Consider the following 19758-nt stretch of genomic DNA (forward strand, 5'->3'; position numbering starts at 1 on the left):
GTTTGGAAGGTGGCCAAAGTCAAATGGGGACCAAATCCAAAGGCAAACCACAGAGCATGCCTTGTCCCTTTCCCCTCCTCCTGTAGACTGACAAATGGCTGGATTCATGTTGAAACTAAAAGGCTTTGTTCTTCACAGATGGAGCTTTGAAAACAACAACAATACCAATAAACACTAACAATAACACCAAGGACTGAAAGCTTCATATCAGCAGAATCCAGAGGTGGGAATTAAAGCATGGAAAACAAAAGCAACGGAAATGAAACTAAATGAAATTAAACTACGCAAATGGGAACACAACCATGCCTCTCAACATGAAACAACAGAAAGCCAACAAATAAACAGCTACACCGTCAAACTGAACAGAAAGTAGGGAAGATCAAGGAAAACGCAGAAAAGAAAGAACAGGCGGAGAGAATGGACAGGAAGGGGGCGAAAAAGAAAAGGTTGAGAGAAAATGTTGCTAAATCCAAGTTAATCTGTCCAATTAGTTCCTGGTAATCCTTTCACTGTCATGAGGAAGACAAATGAAACTGACTGCATCCAATCAGTCTCTGCATGTCGGGTGGATGTTTGTGTTGCAACCGAGTGTTTTTCAGTTGGATGCTAAATAAAATATGATTTTAACTTGGCACCACAAAAGTTAAAATTAAAAACATTTACTCCAGAAATTATTTTTCTACAAAAATTAAGACTCTGTTGGTTTGTTTCTTAGATTTCGTTTTTGTTTATTTGTTTTTTCCGTCACTCTCAAAGCTAGGTATTATTGATGAGTAAACAGATTTGACATATTCAAATGGGCAATTTGCAGTGTATAATAATGATTGTATTTACAGTGTTGGGACTTAGAAATATTACTATTAGTGCAAATTTCACAGTAGTTGCCATGAAGACACCCCCCCCCCCCATTAGATTTGTGGCATCATGTTTCGATGCATGATCATCGAGTTCTGCTTTACACTATTAGCTGCTGTCCTTAAATGTTGGAAAAAGGCACAAATATGGTCTGATTTTCTGTTCTTGGTCTAAAAATTGATATTTTTATTTTTGTCCATAAATTCAAATAATGCAGGTTGTACAACATGCATCATGTTAAGGGGCTCCACAATATATTGGAGAATATGGTGTTCAATATTGGTGTGCAATATTCATAGACTTTTTAAGAGTGCAATAATTTTTTGATGTTTTTGAAAAAAACTGACCCAGTTGGACCGAGTCCTACCGCCACAGATGCTCACACTGAGCACAAAGGACATGCTAAAGGTCACAGACTGTGGGAAGAAAAAGAGAAAAGAGAATAGGCAAAATTTAAAACTGATATCGGCTATGTTTACCAATATTATCGTCATTACAAAATGTTCTTATATTATTCAGCAATATATCAAATTATGTTACATATGTGCCATCTTTTTTCGTTTCTTGTGATGTGTAAATGTGTCTTTAATCTGACCATGACCAAGAGGTTTCACCAAAAAAAAAAAAAACTGTCAGGCTTTGGATTAAAAGCCACTTCATCATTTTCTCCACCGGCACAAACACACACGCTGCACATGGATTCAATGCTCTTCACATCAAGTTGATTATTTTCCACCCTTCAGACAAGAGCAATATGTTACCAAAGGAGAAAAATCGAGAAAAGTCAGCGTGTAGTGAAGGATAGAGCATCAAAAAGGGGGTAGAGATAGAAAACTAAGAAATGAACGTGATGAAAATAGATTTAAACATAAAAAAGAAGAGGAAGGGATCTCTTATCACATCAACTGCTCATCAGACTGTGTGACATCTCCGCAGGATTTTATTAACTTTATTGGTTTTTAATTAAACAGTCTTTCATACAGTGGCATGTTGAGCCTTTTGCCTGACAATTGGGCACAAGTTTGTCTGTACAAGTGTGTTCCAGTGTCTTCAACATATAAAAGATCATATTCTGCAAACTACAGGTGGTGGGATCAGACAAACTTAACCAAACAGAAAAGCAAAGGAATCATTACCATTTAAATAACATTTCTGCTCCGTGTCTGTGTGTCTCATAACTAACACAAACGTACTTAATAATATTCCGAAGGTGTACATGAATTTGCATGTGTGTGAGTAAAGCCTCAAAGAGATGAAGTAAAAGAAAAAAAAAATCTTTTTAATAAAATAGAATAAGCAGAGCTCAGCGATAATATTCGCTTAGCATCATTACTGCCTGATAACTATGTTTACTGCATACTCATTTAAAGTAAAGAGAGACTAGTTTGTGTACAAAATTTTATTTCATGTAGCCCGACAAAAGCAATGTGGTTCATGTATATTTTTTAAACTGGGTGATGCAGATGAAAATGTGCTTTTAATGATAAGGAGCTTCATTTTGCTTTCTAGCTGAGAGTTAAATGAGAATGCAGCAAAGAGTGTCAATGAGAAGATACAGCCAGAAGCTGGTTAGCTTAGCTTAAAGGCTAAAGCAATGGGGAATAAATCATAGAAAAAAACCCAGTTTCATTAGCTACATGTGGAGAGTCATGGCAGTTATTGCACCCTGCCGAGTAAATGTTTGCAACATTAGTTGTCATAAACCACAATGTGTCATACTGGAATAGATACACAGTATATCATGTTACAACTACAAATCTTCATGGAATTTGAATTTTACTCCGATAGACTAATGCAAACATTTACAGAACTGTTAAATGTAAAGTACATGAGGGATACTTTTATAAACATGTGAAAATAATCTTAATTATAGAAAGGCTGTTATGCAAAATGAATCATCTAATGTGAGACTTAAGAGCAAGTTTAAGATTTTTTTTATTTTTTATCTTGGGTGATGGTGTTATGCTTTGTCTCATGGTGTTTGTCTACCTGCTTGTTATCATCTACTTGGTGATATGAGCACAGGGGCTGGTATGTGAAAAGCAAATTTCCCCTTCAGGGCACTAAAGTCTAAAATAGTAAACTTCCACTCCATTATAAAGTCTTTTGCAGCCTCTCACTGGTTGCATCTCTATCCTCGCCAATTCTCATCAACTTTCTTATGTCTGGTTGAAGAAAAGCATCCCCCCAGAATGGTAATCCCATTACAATGGTTCAACTTGGGTTTAATGAGTAATTTTACTTTTATTCATTTGCATGTAGGTCAAAAAAACTAGTTTTTATGCCCTCTGAGAAGAATGTTGTCTTCTACATGTTTGTGTTAGCAATTTGTGGATGTGTTTGCATCTATTTAGCTATCTGCAAATAGTACTTCTTGGGGCTTTCTTTAAGCACTTAGTTTCTTCTGCCTCTCTAAAGGTTAGATTTAGGAAAATATGACTAAAAGTTATCCTGTCAACAGAGTTTCCACCCGTGCTGTGGATCGCTACAGCTCCTCTGGCATAACCAAAGGTTCTCTGCTGTGTGTCTCATTAATGCTCCTCTTGTCATGCCTCTGAGTTTAGTTAAATATCTTGATAGGTTTGAAGATGCACCAAGACATTTTCTTGTTTCTAATTTAGCGCCATTCTGCTCTAAACTACTCCAGCAGCTTATCTGTGACATGTCTGGTGTAGTCCTTTGTCTTCATGGTGGCACTCTGGTAAAACAAACCTCCAAGGCCTTGATAGAATTACAATAATTACAGTGAAATTAATTTACAAACAGGTAAATGTTTGTACCAATTATAATTTGGGATTTAATTTATCAATATGTGGATGTTTTTATTTGTATTGGTCTATCACCTAAAGTATATATTATATACATTGACATTTGTGGCTCAATGTAAAAGAATGCATATATCTTATTGCAGTGATCTTAATATGTTATTTTTTATTCCATGATAAGTAAAATATTCATTTGCAATAATTAAACTCACGGTGGGCTGATACCAAAATTCACGCTATGTATCAAGCGTGAATTTTGAATCTTTCCTTGTTGATTATCACCAAAATAATTAGTCAGATCTTATTTAAATTAAGATTTGACTTTATTCTGTCCCTGCACATTGTCGCAATTACAATAAATCTGAGTCTTTAATGCGGAAATGTTCCACTTGGAAGAGTAGTAAGAAGATTAATTTCCTCTTCCTGTTAAACAGGAAGCTGCTCAATAGATGAGTCGCCTGAACAAGTCTATGACTTTCTCTTTGTCAATAAACAAGAACAGACGCACACACTCACATTCAAATTCATTCACCAACTCACACACATACCACACACACACGCAGAGGGGTTGGCAGACATCAGTCAGGCCCTGTGGTTATGAGTTTTCATCTCTTTCATTTTCATTCCCCAGTTTCATCATTCTCTCGCCTCCTGCTCTCTTGCTCCACTCTGATTCTCTTTTCTCTTTCTTTCCCAGCCTTATTGTTTTTCATCATATCTCCATTGCTCTCTTTTTCTGTTTTTCATTCAAACTCATTGCTTTTATTTCGGTCTCTTTCTCTTTCATATCAACCTTTTTTTTTGCCCATGCTGTCTCTCTCCCCCAGGCTAGCTGTGTTTATATTTCAGTCGTTTATTTCTACAAATGTCAGACAGTGTTTCTGCCCTCCGTCTATTGATCCACAGAGAGCGAAGGAGATGAGGAGAGGGAGGCGCAGAGAAAGGGTGGAAAGCCAATGACTATGAAAGAAGGGGGATATATAGAGGGAGGAGCTGCTAAAATAAGTAAAAACATGAAAAAAAAACAGTCCAGGAGTGAAAGGAGAAAAATTTTATCTGAGCAACCATATTCTGAGTTTGACTTTACTGTCCTCCTCCTCTCCTCTTAAATTTAGCCTCTCACTACACACTCTATATTCTGCATGCATACTCTCTGTTCAAATATCTCTTCCCCTCCAAAAAAAACTCAAAACAAAGGGCAGCAGTTGATAGAGTCAATAAAAACCAAGGTGTAAGAAACACCAGGAACAAATATTTACAGATAAAATCTCATTTTTTGAGAGTTTTCATGCATAAAGCTTTTAGTTTACCATGCTATCTTTGCCGTACCTGCACATTTGGTGCGAGTGATGAGAGGCGGTCCTGGTTTTCCTGTCCCTCCCTCTCCTGGTCTCGTCAGTAACACTCTGATCTCATACTCTGTGTCTGGGTCCAGGTGCCATAACTTGTAGTTGGGAGAGTTCACAGCATGAGTCTCAGTCCAGGTGCCTGACGTCATCCGGTATTCAACCTGAAGAAAACAATCAAACAAAAAATGTTACTCCTTTCTCAAACAAAATGTTAGTGTTTCAAAACTTATTACACACACTTCTGTTAAATGCTAATACAGCTTGATTTACACACATAGGTACAAGTGAATGCTTCGAAATGATAGATTTTCTCAGAAAGAACACACCTCTTTAAGTATAATGGGTCCATCACCAAATATGGAGTTGGCATTGAGCTGAATCAGCAGGTATGTAGGGCCGACACCAAGCAGCTGGGGCGGAGCAATGGGGTGAGGGGGCTCTGAGGAGAGAACAAAAGAACAGCAGGAAGTTTAAATGTGCTTCCGAAGATGAATTACAGACTATAAACCGATATTACAACGTTATAATATGAAACCATATCAAAAATAATAATTATTATTATTTCCAATTGCATACATTAAACTAGCAATGATATAACTTGTGTGTCAAGAACTCAATACTGTTGGAATACCTTGACCTTGCGAGAGAGCGATGGATGCTTGTCATTTCTGTTCTGGTACATCTTCTGATAAATTTCAAATCAAGGAGCTTTGCTACATTCAAACCTGACATGCCTGCTTATCCCCACACCAGCATCTACCTGCAGGCTCCGATTCTTGGGAATGACATTTACCCTTCGCTTCCCAATATCTCTGCACAAATGCATTCTTGCAAGGAGTGAGGAGGTCAGAGCCTAGAGGCCATAATGTATGTTTACTTGTGAGATTGTTGTTGGGATGTGTGCGCTCATTCAAGCAGGAAACCGGAATGTTAAATTGGAATCAGATTGACGTGAGGAGAAATTTCTGAAGCGGGCTATTCCTCTTTAGCTTCATCTCATTATTTATACGAATTTCACAACATGAATGTCTCAAAAATGTGAGAAGTATCAGTATTGCAATGACTTCCCCTTTCACTAACTGCATAGATCACACAGTGGACACACGTCACTGTTTCTAGTTAATAAATTGTGTTTATTTTACATGAAAATGACTGTGGTGGTCTGATCAGTGCAAAGTGTGACACTTGTGTGACTGACAGATTAATCTGCATGACACATAGTCATACATACATCAATACATGCATTAATCACTCCAGCCGTGCATGGACCCGCAACCTGCCAGGCAAACCGTAAATCACAGAGATTTATCTCCAAGACACATCCTCACACAGGAAACATCACTTTCTGTATGAGGACAGGAAAAGCTCCTATTTTTTTTAATTCCATGTCAGATATATCAAACTTATCAAAATTAAATATGAGCACCTGGTGTTACTATGTGCGTTTGCTCCAATATTAGTCATATTTTGCATTGTTGACACCTCCTCTTTTCTTGTGTGAGTGTGTGTTGGCAATTTTTTGTGTGCTGAGCGTGGCTGTCAGCAGGGTTCATGCTGGGAAGAGGCTTTTTTAGAACAGATAAAATAGTGAAGTCTGACAGCACATGCAAACAGACACACACGTGTACAAACACACACACACACAGACGGATGGAGCTGAATCCAGATAATGAACGCCAAAGTGACTTCAGAAAACCAACAACGTCAACAATATGTCAACTAGCAACACTATCAAGTAAACAAAGTAAACAACTAGATCATTGAGGAAAAGATAAAGAATTGAAGTGAATACTGAATGATGCATATTTCTAAGAAACCGGGTTCTTGTTTGCTTTTAGCTTGGATATTAAGCGAAATACACAAACATTATAAAGTGTCCCACTTTAAGGTCTATTAAATATATAAATGATAAATAACTAATATAACCTAACTGGGTCATTAAGTAACTCTTGAGGGAAAAAACAAAAGCTGGTTTGAAATGAAAATTTTCTCTTTTTCTATTCAGTCCCTTGTCATTTGAACAGTTGACCTAAAAAATAACAACAAATCATCAGTAGCATAATTTGCAATATCTCATGGTGGGTTTGTTGACACAAAGTTTTATATTATTAATCACATGTGTGAACTGTCTAATCATTTTTCAAGTTTTTGGGTCGAATGTAAATGATAATGACAAAACTGATGAACGTGGGGAAAACCTCAAATGAGTTTATCAATCCTGGCTTAATCTGTAAAATCAAAAATTAATGTCTTTCATCCTATTCCAGAAAACTTCGCAAGAAAATACATATATTTCTATATGTACAAATTTACAAGTAGACACCACATTATAAGCGTTATAAAGTGATATTAACACCAAAAAACATAAAGTAAGAGGGCATGCAAAAAAAAAAAAATCATTTGTGACTCGGACCCATGAGGCACGTTGTGCTTTGCTGACCATCATCAGCAACCTTGTCAATAAGGTTTAGCTTTCCCAAACCGCTGCCAACATCACCAGGAAACTTGCTGCAGGATATCTGACCCGGGAAAAAGTGAACATAGGATTGTGTAAGTGTTGCAACAACAGCAAACCGTGTTAGAAGGCTTTCTATGATGCCTGCAGCTCCAACTGTCACTGCTTCTTGAAAAAGAAAGAAAGAAAGAAAGAAAGAAAGAAAGAAAGAAAGAAAGAAAGAAAGAAACTATGGTTTTTGTGCATCTGTGTGTGTGATTTGAGTAGAAGACTTTTGGAAGAAATAATCTAACGATTTGGAAGAAATGGACATTCTTAACTCATTCTTAGCTCATGGACATGTGTCAAGGTTTGTCGTATAAAAATCAACACAGCAAACGTGTTCGTCCTCGTTCGCTTGTGTGACAGTAATACTGCAAGAGATTTTTAGGCCATCAGTTGTGCGTAATGCAAGCTGGCATGGCGATGTGTGTATGCGTGTGTTCGTGTGTGTGTGTGGGTAAACTGCAAGCCAACATGATGATGCACTCTGTCACAGTGGGAACCAGAGGGCACGGCTTTATTAGACCTAGCCTCTGACCAAACTTAAAGTGACACACATATACATACACACACTACAACGCGCAGTCGGACTCCCTTGTACTTTTCATGCTGTTTATCCGTAATAAAACTTGGAATGGCAGGACTGCGGCTTGCCATCATTCATCCATCTGTGTTGGAACTGTAGGCTTGGGGCTACTGGACAACAATACAGTTTTTGTTCGTGCTGAAATATATCTGTAGTTTAAAACTTGCCTCAAGATATTTTACCCATTTTGTAATCTTTTAATTGCTTCATATCAAAATTCTGGATAGTGGGTTGCCAAACAAGATTAATTAAATATTGTAACATTGAATGGCGATGGTAAAAATTAAGGATGTACGGGACTGCAATGCTACTGTGGAAAACTATTGTTATTACAATGTGTTCACCACCTTGTGAACATAAGTGTCTTTGTTACTAAGATCTATTTCACATATGGGAATAAATATAGAAAGTCCATCAAACTGCTGTAATACATTTCTGGCAGGTGGGATTGAAGGCATAACACCTCAAATATTGTATTGCATCCAGGCTGTTCTTTGCTAATGTGATATTACTGCATACATTAATGCTGCCATAATGATTTAATATATATTTAATTAGCCATTCTTCATAGACATGTTGCATGCAGACGCTGGGTCATCTCTGTGTCAAAAGCATGATATTAACTAATTTAATTCAATTATCAGGCTTGAAACCTGGTTGAGAGTTCTAATGTCAAATCTTTAAAACATACACAATTTTTGCTTCTCCATTTTCCTCTTCTTCATATTCTTATCTTGTACATGACTCTTCAAGTAATACCCCACTTTGTAGCGCTCTCTCACTGGCCTCAATTTCATAATAAATACATTTTAATGACTAAAATGTTCAAAGAAAAAAATTCTACCATTTCAGCTCGAACATGTCCATATTCATGGCCGTCATCGTCCGGCAGGAGCCTTAAATCTCCAACACGCGTGTGTTTTAAGAAAATAAACATATTCCATGTTTCTTTGATTTTTATCTGGCTCTCATCCCCCATCTCATCCCCAGCCTGATATTTTTTATTTCTAATAAATAAACATGAGACTGCTCTCCTTCCACATGCATACTCGGAGTTTCCGTTCTTTTACTGTCTTGTCTTCCTAACAACAATATTAACAATAACCCTCAAAGCTGTAAAATCCTCTTTGGTGGCTGCAAGCAGAAAGCAGCGCTATCCCGAATGAACCTCGACTGATGTTTGTAGATTGCTTCTCCTTTCCAGTTTAGACACACGGCTCCTGCCGTGCAGATTCCTCACCCCTCTCATCTTCGCCTTTTCTTGTTTTCAGAAATGACGTTCCAGATAAATAAACAGTAGCCACTTATTTATTCTTAGTAAATCCACAAATGCGTTGCCAAGCCCGGCAGATTTTGTTGATCAAAAGAAAAGAACAAATCGATTTATTTCCAGAGGGAATTGGAATCCACAGTCACGGCAGAAATGGGGTCAAGCGACACAGACAGCTGAGGCCTCGCCACCGGACACTGCGAGCGTGCCATTATGTGAGGTAGATTATTTAATATTCATATTCACGATGCTCGCCTCAGCTTTGATTTGTTATTTCTTCCTCCTCTGTCATCTTTATGCAGAATAATAAATACGATTCTGCTGTGCTGTTTACATATCCGGACATGTTCTTCATTCCGATGTGGATATCCTTTGGATAATGAGCCGACTATTTACATTTAACTTTTTCCACCATCCTCACACTTCTCTTTACTCCCCCAGCCTGCCGTTCCCGCCCGCCCCAAACCTTTAACTGTCACTCCCAGATCATTCTCCCCAAATCTCCTTCGCCTTTACCCCCCTCTCACTCCACCCTCCTCCTCCTCCGTCTCTCCCTGGGAGATGAATTGAATATGTAAGCCATTGAAAATGAATGAATAAAGCATCCCATCTCAAACACACATTGGTGACACCTTATTAACCACATGTCAGAAGCACATGACAGCTAGGGCCCACACACAGTTTCCTATCCACACACACCCGCCAACGGCCCACACGTGCACGCAGACAACAATGGAGTTAACTCGCACGGCGACGGAGTGAGCGCACACACACACACACACACACACACACACACACATTCAGCCACAAGACTGGCAAACATGGATCTACATAAGCTCACATGAGCTCTGCTCATTAGTAAATGTTGTGGTAATGACTGACATTTAATCAGTCAGACTCAGAGGAGCTGTACTTGATTGGTAAGGGAATTAGACATTTGAAGTTAAAAGAAAAAATATTTAAGGTTTAAACAATGTAAATTAATCAAGCAAAAAAGATAAAGGGAAGACACAGACCAGTTTATAAGATATTCAGGTGTTAAGCTGAATAATGTATATATCTATATTCTATATTGTGCAATGAACATGATTAAGATCATCTTATTAGTAACAATGTCAAGACAAATATGACAATGTGCATAGCTTATGACTGGTTTTCAGGCCATCAGTTTTGTAATGAGTAGTTATGGGATGTTCTGAGAATTTCATGGAATAATGACCCGAGGTAAAAAAAAAAAAAAAAATACCACCAAAATAAAACCCAGCAAAAAACATAAACAAAACAAATTGTAAATATTCCATCTTCTGCTAAAATAATGTATATAATATTAATTTATTGTTATTTGATTTAGTTAGGCAAAAATCTGCACCTGGTTTATAAGCAGTCATGTTTATTGTGTAAAATATTTTTCTGCTGTTTATCTTACATCAGGAGTCCAAAAAGGGTTAGTTTTGTTTTAGAAAGTGATCCATTTCAAACCTTTCATTTCATTTCTTGTAATCTTGATGGTTATCAATTACAGATAATGAAATGACTCACACGCTTTAAAGCTAATGGTGTGGATTATGTTTTATGTAGTTTATTTTTGTCCAAGTTCAATCCTGTTTTTGAACTGAAAGCATGTGTGGTGGTTTGGTTGGGCTTAATGAGGGTCATATTATGTCAATAATTGATTTATAGTCATATTGGAGCCTTCTGAATTTTAATTAAGCTCAGTCATGTGCCTGGAGACTCCCATACTCTAAAAGAAGCATTAGTCAACATGAAGCAAGGATTCGAAAGCCTTTAGTTGCAGAAACAATTGTCCTAAGCGGTGCCTCATCAGGTAGAGATAAAAAAAAAAACAATTTACCTTACAGATGAGGAAATTCTGCACGTATCAAAAACATTTCTGAATATCTCACCTCTCACAATAAGAGCTGCAAAGTTAGACACTCCGGAGCCACGCTCTGACTGGGTGACACAGCGATACAAATCCTGGTCCTGATTAGTGACTTCCTTGAGGTGGAAGGAGGCAGCGAACCGCCTGTGGTTGATGTTTTTGGTCTGAGCCACAGGAATATCTTCTCCAGTTTTTCTCTGGAGAAGAGACAAAACAAGCAGATAAATCACATTCTGCAGAGGACGGGTAGTTTAAGTGACTTGATCAAGGTCACATGTCAGTACTGGACCGCACAAACCAGCACACACACACTCTCAACCCCTTCTGCCTCACTGAAAGCAGGTTTGAAGGTCATGACTACAATGGAGCAATAATGAAATCAGCAGCCATTAAACTCTTAATCATGTCAGCTGCTAGATGTATGGCTTACAGTTGCAGTGTGTGTGTGTGTGTGTGTGTGTGTGTGTGTGTGTCTAAGCGCACAACTCTGACTTTAGCACTTTATATTTAGTCGTATCTCTGTAGAATGTCGCTTTTAGCTAACTGTGGCGTGTGTTTCTATTGTTTTATCTCTTACATCTTCAACTGTTGAGGATTTAGTCGGGACTGGCAAATTTTCATTTTATTACAAATTTATGGATCTTGAATGAAGTATTTTGTTCATGAGAAGCTTAAGGCTTTCTTCTGTGTGAGTGTAGCAGGTTATCCTGAGCTATTCATGTATTATGCTGCTATAAACATAGGTTGCTGAGAGACACTTTTTTCATCAATCTGCTCTTTTCTACTCTCCAGTTATGCAGTAGAAGCATTTACTGTTGTTATTAACTGCATGTAACGTCCGTTTCTGCTAACCGTAGAAGTTACGTTAAAAGGGTCCTTCCTTTCCACTGTTTCCAGATGTTGCCTCTGCAGAGTTATCAACTCACTGCAATCAACTGTCACCACATGTTCGTTAATGAATGGAAGAATTGCTAAAAACTCACTGACCTGATGCAATCGGTAAGGTTTTCTTAGGGCAAACTTTTTTTCCAAATTGGGATAATGAACTGTCCTTGACTGAATTTACAGCTGCAACTGATTTATAGAATGTATACAGTTAAATTTGTTATGCATATAAAATTGGAGTGAACTGACAACTGCACTGGATGCGTTTGTTTTATAAATAAACTGAATTTAATTAAAACTGCAACTGTCAAGCCACCCAACAGGACAAAAAAAGGATCTCTTTAATCTCTCACAATAAAGAAAATAGCAGTTCTGTGTTTTAATGCCTAATATCAGCATATCTTTACCTGTACAAATAAAATGTTATTTTTAAAAAGCATTTTTAAAGGGGTAAAAAGGCAGACAGGCACAATATCATACCGATGGAAGATGAGAACAAAGATGATAAGTAAATCATGTTTTATTTGCACCCTTAGGGAAGATCTGCATGAAGTCTAAAAATAAACTCATCCTCTAATGAAGTACCATAATTTCATGCTGAAAAAATTGCTGCAGCTCTCCAACAGTAAACTTTGAAATTTGTTTACTATCCTCACCGATGGGAAAACAAACCTGTGTCCTCATCCAGCACTGTTGTGGCAGTTTTGGTTGTTTCTACCTTTTTAATTATTGCTCCAAAGATGTGTACCATAGGTTGTGTATGGGAACAGCAGCGTGTGTCGTAGCAGTTTTCTTCATGAAAATCAACACACTGCCTCGCTGCAGTCAGTGTCCTTCTCATTTTAAAGGGTGGCTGAGAGAAACTGCAGTCGTTGACTTAACTCAACTTAAAAAGGTAGATTTGGGAATGTATTTCAATAAATTTATTTAATAGGAATTGCAAACAATAATTTGTTTTTAGGTGAAGAGTCCGGCAACACTTGAAGCACCGAGAAACAACTTTATTAGGAGATTCGGTGAAGTTGTGCCAGACACAGCAATGTAAATTAAATATAAAATGCAAAAAGAAAATGTATAAGCTTTTACACATGAGATGCTATTAAGTGTGGAGTGTATTGTACTTTTTGATTAGTCTGCAACTAATCCTTTAAATGAGAAAATAACCTGGGACAAAAGAAAATATATGTTATATAATTTTTTTCAGTACACCATTTCCAAACATATTACTGTTAATTTTTCATAACTTAAAACTGAATTAAACTGAACTGAATTCTTGAATTAAATTATTCTTCAGGTAAAAGTGTTTTATTAATTTGATAAACCATATAGTCAAGCTACCCAGGTGAGATTAAAAAAAACATACAAACAAAAAAACGATTTTGATAATATTCAGCATCTTAGATCCACTGCACATATCAGTAGTCTGTGTTATGGACCAAATAAATGTTCCCAAAACATTGTTCATTTAAAAAAATAAGTTAGTATCAGCGTTGTTAATAAATTGACCTCAGATGCTCAAAAGCAGTGTAAAAGCCTATCTTTGTATCTAGGTTAGATGTATGTGGTTATTTTTGCATTTCTATTGATTATATTTGCAGTTTTCCTTTCTAGCCCCCTGGGGAACAATAGAGTTCATCTTGATGTGTTTTCATGTTAGTGTCTGCATTTCACCTTACCTGTAACCAGAGCTTATTGCTCGACGTGTCTCTTCCTGTAGCGATGCACTGAAATGTGGCATTTTGCCCGGCATTCACCTCCACGTCCCCAAGACGCAGGAAATGAGGGGACTTATCTGAAATTGGGTCAAAGAAATAGTTAATCTTTTATTTGTGTGTGGGTTTTTTTTGTTTGTTTGTTTTTGTTTCATTCTATTTGACTGTTGAACGTGTAAATGAGATATCAAACAGCCCAGGTTATTACACCGTATACATTTTGTAACATAATGTTCCATTATATTTTTTGCAATTAGATTTTATTGGAGTTGGAGAAAATCAAAGCACTGAATTGCCCTGAGGTAAAATAAACATCACATCCAGTATACATAATTTCAGCAGTAACCAATTCTTAACTACAATCCAATGAAATGAAATAAGCTATTTAGACCAAGAAAATGTATTTCGGCGATGACATTTTTATTCTGGTGGCGTGATTGCAATCATAGATTGTATCTCCTATGGTAACTGAAAACCCGCACACACCCGCGTGTTCATGCAAATGTGCACACACACACACACACACACACACACACGCACACATGCACATACACACAAACCTGTGTCCAGAAATGCAGCTGTGAGAATGAATGCTTCTACTGTGGAGACTAAGTCCTAATTCCTTTTAGAATACTTGCTCCTTCCACTTAGGAGTCCTGCTGCCTTTAAGGATCTGAGGATCCTCTTTTTATATTTCCAGGGTTTGTTGTCTGGGTTTACCGATGTGCTTACAAAGACAACCTCTAACAAAGAGAGAGAGAGAGACCTAAGGGATAAACTCCAGGAGGGAAAGGTACAAGACTCTTCATTTTTGCGACTTTTAATCAATGAAATACATTAAGACACAGAATTGTCTTGAAAGATTTCTGCTCCAATCAGACAGATGAGCAAACTACGTTGTAATGGCTTTCTTACTAACATGATGACCTTCAAGGAACATGCCTGTGGCCTTAGATTAGCAGACCTCTCTGTTAACAGTGCGAGACTGTCGTCACAACTCTTTTTCGCCTCTAGCAGTGAGGAAACACTCGAGTGAGGAAAGAAAGAAGGGGACCTAGGACGTAGCCAGAATTTAAAATGGATCGTCGCTCCAATCTCTTTCCTGTCAGCGCAGAGACAAGACAGTGACTGTTTGCTCTGTGTGTGTCTTTGCACCGTGTGTGCTTCTGGGTTAAACGGGGGGGAGAAAACGCTGAGTGGTCAGAATCTTCTCTCTCCATGATTGCCCTAATACTGTCTCATTTCCCGCTTCACCCTCTCCTGTTCCCTCTATCTTTCTGTTTTCTTTTCCCACAACCGCTCTCTCCATTTTTATGCCTCTTCTGCTTGTCTTTCTCTTTTTGCAGCATCCTCTTCTGTGTCACCTTCCTACTTATCTACCCGTTCAGCTGCAACAGAAACCATCCTAGGTACAGTCTAATTAGTGGCCAGAGCTATCAGCTTCTATTCAGTGAACTAGGACTAATTGCTGGCATGATAATGACTCACCGCATGGATAGCTGAGCACCTGAATGTCATCTATGGCGATGAAGCCGGCTTTGCTGTCCGACACCTCTGCTTCAAATATAACCTGAGGAAAGAAGGAGTCAAATTTAGCTTTCATTATCTTCATAATTGTCACTGTAATTCCACATCAACTATATGTGTAGGATACACAAAGGAAATAGTTAGCCTATTGTAATCCCACACAGTAGCTTATATAGTGTTAAAACTTGCAAACAGATGACTCTTTGTCATTCTTTTAACTGAATTTGTGTTGCATTGTTCAAATCACTACTGTGTGTGTTCCCAGTATGTAATGCTGCATCAGGATGAGTTCAAACTTTCAGCTTCAAAACATCTTAATCACAAAAATGAATTAAAAATTAGCATGCAAATGTCCAATCATTTAAATCAGATGGGTACAAGCAGGAAAACTGAAACAAGCAAGTCTTTGACTTTGGCAACATTTTATTTTTACCTATCCAGCCCTATCAAATACTGAAGTTAAATTTCATTCTTTTCCAGACTCTATAGGAACTTTCTGACATAGAAGAAAAGAACCAAAGCTCAGTTTCCACATTTGTAACCTTCATACCAAGAGCTGCAACAAGTGCTTGGATTCCCCACCAGTTTATTATCTGACTATCTAAAAAGCTCATTCTCCTCATCATTCTTACAATTACTCTCCCAGATTCCGCTGTCACTGTTAAATGGACGTCCGTCTCCCTTCGTTCTTTATTGTTTCATCAACATCAATTTCTATTTCCTCACTGTGATTTTTTTTTCCTTTGTCTCGCTTGCCATCTGTGTTCCAACACTGTTTGCTCAGTGTGGAGCTCTGTAATGAACAGAGAAGAAAAGCAATGGGAAAGAAAACAAGGCAGCCATCAAAAAGAGCGGCAGAGAGAGAAAGAGAGCAAAGGGGTGAGCAGTTGTTGTCATTCATCACCTCTAAAGGGAAATCTGCCGTGAACTGTTTACCCATAGCTTATCTTCTCTGCTTGTCACAGTCTCCCCCTTTCAGTCTCCCTCCCCTTCCAATCTATCTTTTCTCTCTCACCTATCATCTTTCACTCATAGCTCACTGCAGTGCCTAGCAGAAAGACATCAGCGGACTTTTAATACCAACGTCTCAAACTGCTTGACAACCAGCTAACACGTCTTCTCTGCCTTGATTCTCCAGATCATTTATTGCTCTCCTTTATATATATATATATATATATGAAAAATAAATAAATATCCAGTTTTTTTCTTTTTTTTTTAATGGGGCGTCATGAAATGTTCTCACTTCTATGGAACTTGACAGGTGCTATCTTTAGCGTAAATAACAGTTTGGGGCTAAAGACATGTCCAAAGCCGTTCATCAAGGACAATTTGAGGGAACTCAGAAATGTAAATGTCATTAAAAAAAAGTTAAGCGCAAACACTCTGTCATCTAAAAGACTTCAAACATTTTTGAGCTATGATATATTACTTTAAGAACTTTGTTAAATTTATCATCCAATCAAATTACCGAGACTTTGTTGTTAGAGTCTGGGACACTTTAGGTCCCACAAGAGTTTATCGCCACATGGAGACGTTGCTAAGTACATTCTTACTCTCTGTCTGATTGAGAAAACATATTACCGTAATTTCCGGACTACAGAAAGTAAAAACAAAAAACTGGAAACGTACATATATAAGCTGCACCGGGCTATAAACCAATGGTATCTCCGCCGCTCTCGGTTTTTCTTAATAAGCCTTCTAAGGACGCAGCCCTGCGTCTCCAACGCCGAACCATGGATTCGTTCACGCCGAGCTTTACGTGCAGCGGCTATCGATCTGTCCTGCCAGATCGATAGCCTTCAACTTAAAAGCTGCATCACATGAATTTCTTTGTGTTTTTCCCATGATGAGGGGGTATGAGTTTGAAAACATTTCTCCATTGTGCCTGCTGCTAGCATGTGCTTGTTCTAAATGAAAATTAGCACTTTCTTCTTTGATTTCCAATTCTGACTTCCATTGATTCACTTCCTGCTAAAGAGCCCCCTGGCGGCTGAAGAGAAATCTACAGAAAAGCTGCATGGCTCAAAGTGTAGGGAAAAAAAGTAGCGGCTTTTATTTTTGCATTTATTTTATCTTACCATATTCTCTTGGGTGACTTAAACAGCTCCAACTTGAGATCTGAATCTTTGATAGTTTTAATTATCAAATCACATCTTTTGGCAGTAAAATCTTTAGTAAATCATGTTTCACATCACTCCATCTATTTTAGTCTCTGATAATATCGTCTATGACAGCTTTTGGAACTGAAATAAGTTTTATGAAGCCTGCGGGTCACTGCAGTTTGGCAGTAAGTTATTCCACCTCGCCATTTGATATAATGATGCATTTCATCATCAGCCACAAGATCCCTTAAGTTATGGATTGGACACTAGTAACTTCTGATCATCCAGGTGTCAAATATTTGCAGACTAGCTGATCTCATCATTGTGCTTCAAGATTATTGATAGCACATGTTTACAAGTTCTCACACAGGCAAAGCTGCTCTAAAATGCTGAAGGCAAAGGACTGACATATCATCACTCCAGAGTGGAGCTTGGCGAAGGCATACATCCTCTTATCATTCGGTTGCATATATCACTTTGATGTATGCATCTACGGGCACTAAATCAAAAATGTTTTAAAGCTGCAGGGAGGAGATATTTTTCATCTCATTTTATAGTCTGAATTCTTAGAAATGTAAATTTGGTTCCAGACACAGGCTGCCTGTACACACAAACTAATATTAACCAAAGCTAAACAACAACAAAATGTTCCAGCAGCAACACACAGAAGATAGATTTCTAATGGCGAGGCAAAGAAAAGAAAACCTTACCAGTGCCTCAAGTCAATAATGGCGACAGAAAAACAAAAACTATTTAAAACAGAATGTAGGTGCAACTGAAACTGAAATCAGTGTGTCATTCCTCTGCACTGACATTCCTAAAAACAAAGTATTCCTTGACATTAGAAACCCCTTCTAAGACATTTGCAAATATGACTTTAGCACACATAAATCCCTCATGCGTTGCATAAATATACAAAAACATCTGGTGTAAAAGATTAGACATATTTCACATTTTGTAAGAATTTCTGATGCGTTATGAATCTACACAAAATAATTCAGATGTCACATGCGCTATGACTGCTATGTGGACTACTAGTCAGTCCAAAATATTTTATTTTCTTGAATAAATTTCAGCAAAAAGTTTAAAAGACTCGATGTATGCAACTGTATGTCTATTCTATCATTTATATCCAAATGGAAGCCAAAAATCTGTAACCTATTATGTTGACTGAAATGGATTTTAATCTTATCCATTAAAAAATGCGTGCAGGTGCTGAGGTGGGGCAGGGGTTGATCACAGCCCACATATGGAGGCCTCACTCCTCGACACAGCAGTCACAGGTTCGATTCCCGGCCTGGTGACCTTTGCCGCATGTCTTCCCCCTTCTCTCATTACCCACTTTCCTGTCAATTCACTATCAAATAAAGGCCACTAGCCAATAAAACCTTTAAAAAAATGTGCTAGAGAAAATATAACTGAGTTTGAAGAACAAAGAGATCTGGACTTTGAGGTGTATTATTAAGTCACTTCTTCCATTAACACACTTTTCAGTTTTTTTTTTTTTTTTCTTTCTCTCTACTAAAGTGCCCATGTGACTGAGTTTAACTTTGTTTCTTTCCTGAACAGACTAAGTGCTTATTTTAACTGTGTTTTTACTGATTCTGTGCAATGAGTTTCTTCAGTTAGATACATTTTTAACTGGTGACATGATGGACTAAAATTCATTACATTAGAATTTGTATTAAAGTGGACTGCATTTAATTGGAATGGATGCTGAATAAGTGACTGGATTATATAAGGATGAACTGGATTAATGTGAACTGCATTTAGAATGGATTTTATATGATTTGATCCAAATTGTACCTCCTTGTTTTGTAAAGTATATTGAGATTGCATTTTCTGTGCATTGGTGGAGTATAATTATCACAATTAAAGCAATTAACAAAGCAATTTAGATTTACCCTCAGATCTTAGAGTTGATTCATTTTCTTTCTTAATGTGATGATAGATTTTTTTTCTATTTAATAACTGTGTTAACTTGTAAAATGTTTGAGAAAATTAAAATTAATATCCAGCTCACCTGATTTCCAGCTGCAACTGTACAAAAAGGTACAATGGGAAAAAAATCGAATGTGTTTTTGGTGTTTTGGAAACTTTTCTCAGACGTTGCCAGCATGTAGCTAAATTTAATTCTAGCTCAGTTCTATGCTGACAAAGCTGCAACAAAAAGAAATCCCAAGCACATCTGCAACTCATGATTTTGCACATAAATAAAGTAAAAGGATGATGTAGCGATGCTTTCAGCAAGACAATAAAAACACAATCATGGGGCTTCAATGGACAAAATAAAGGGTTCAAAGAAATGTCTATTTCAAGGTCAATTGT

At 37.5% G+C, this 19758-nt stretch overlaps 1 protein-coding gene across 2 annotated transcripts in view; it reads right to left on the reverse strand.

Annotated features, from left to right (window-relative positions):
• The window catches only part of ptprk (protein tyrosine phosphatase receptor type K), a 100660-nt gene that overhangs the window by 31913 nt on the left and 48989 nt on the right, over positions 1-19758 (reverse strand). For both annotated transcript variants that reach the window (XM_088002088.1, XM_088002089.1), the window contains exons 6-10: positions 15290-15371; positions 13766-13881; positions 11227-11401; positions 5296-5408; positions 4950-5130 (exon numbers count right to left, since the gene is read on the reverse strand). In XM_088002088.1, coding sequence (XP_087858214.1) covers positions 4950-5130; positions 5296-5408; positions 11227-11401; positions 13766-13881; positions 15290-15371 — 667 coding nt within the window. The remainder of the gene's footprint in view (positions 1-4949; positions 5131-5295; positions 5409-11226; positions 11402-13765; positions 13882-15289; positions 15372-19758) is intronic.

Source organism: Poecilia mexicana, unplaced genomic scaffold, assembly GCF_051168715.1.
Source record: "Poecilia mexicana isolate PSO_F unplaced genomic scaffold, ASM5116871v1 scaffold_21, whole genome shotgun sequence".
Classification (NCBI taxonomy): Eukaryota; Metazoa; Chordata; class Actinopteri; order Cyprinodontiformes; family Poeciliidae; genus Poecilia; species Poecilia mexicana.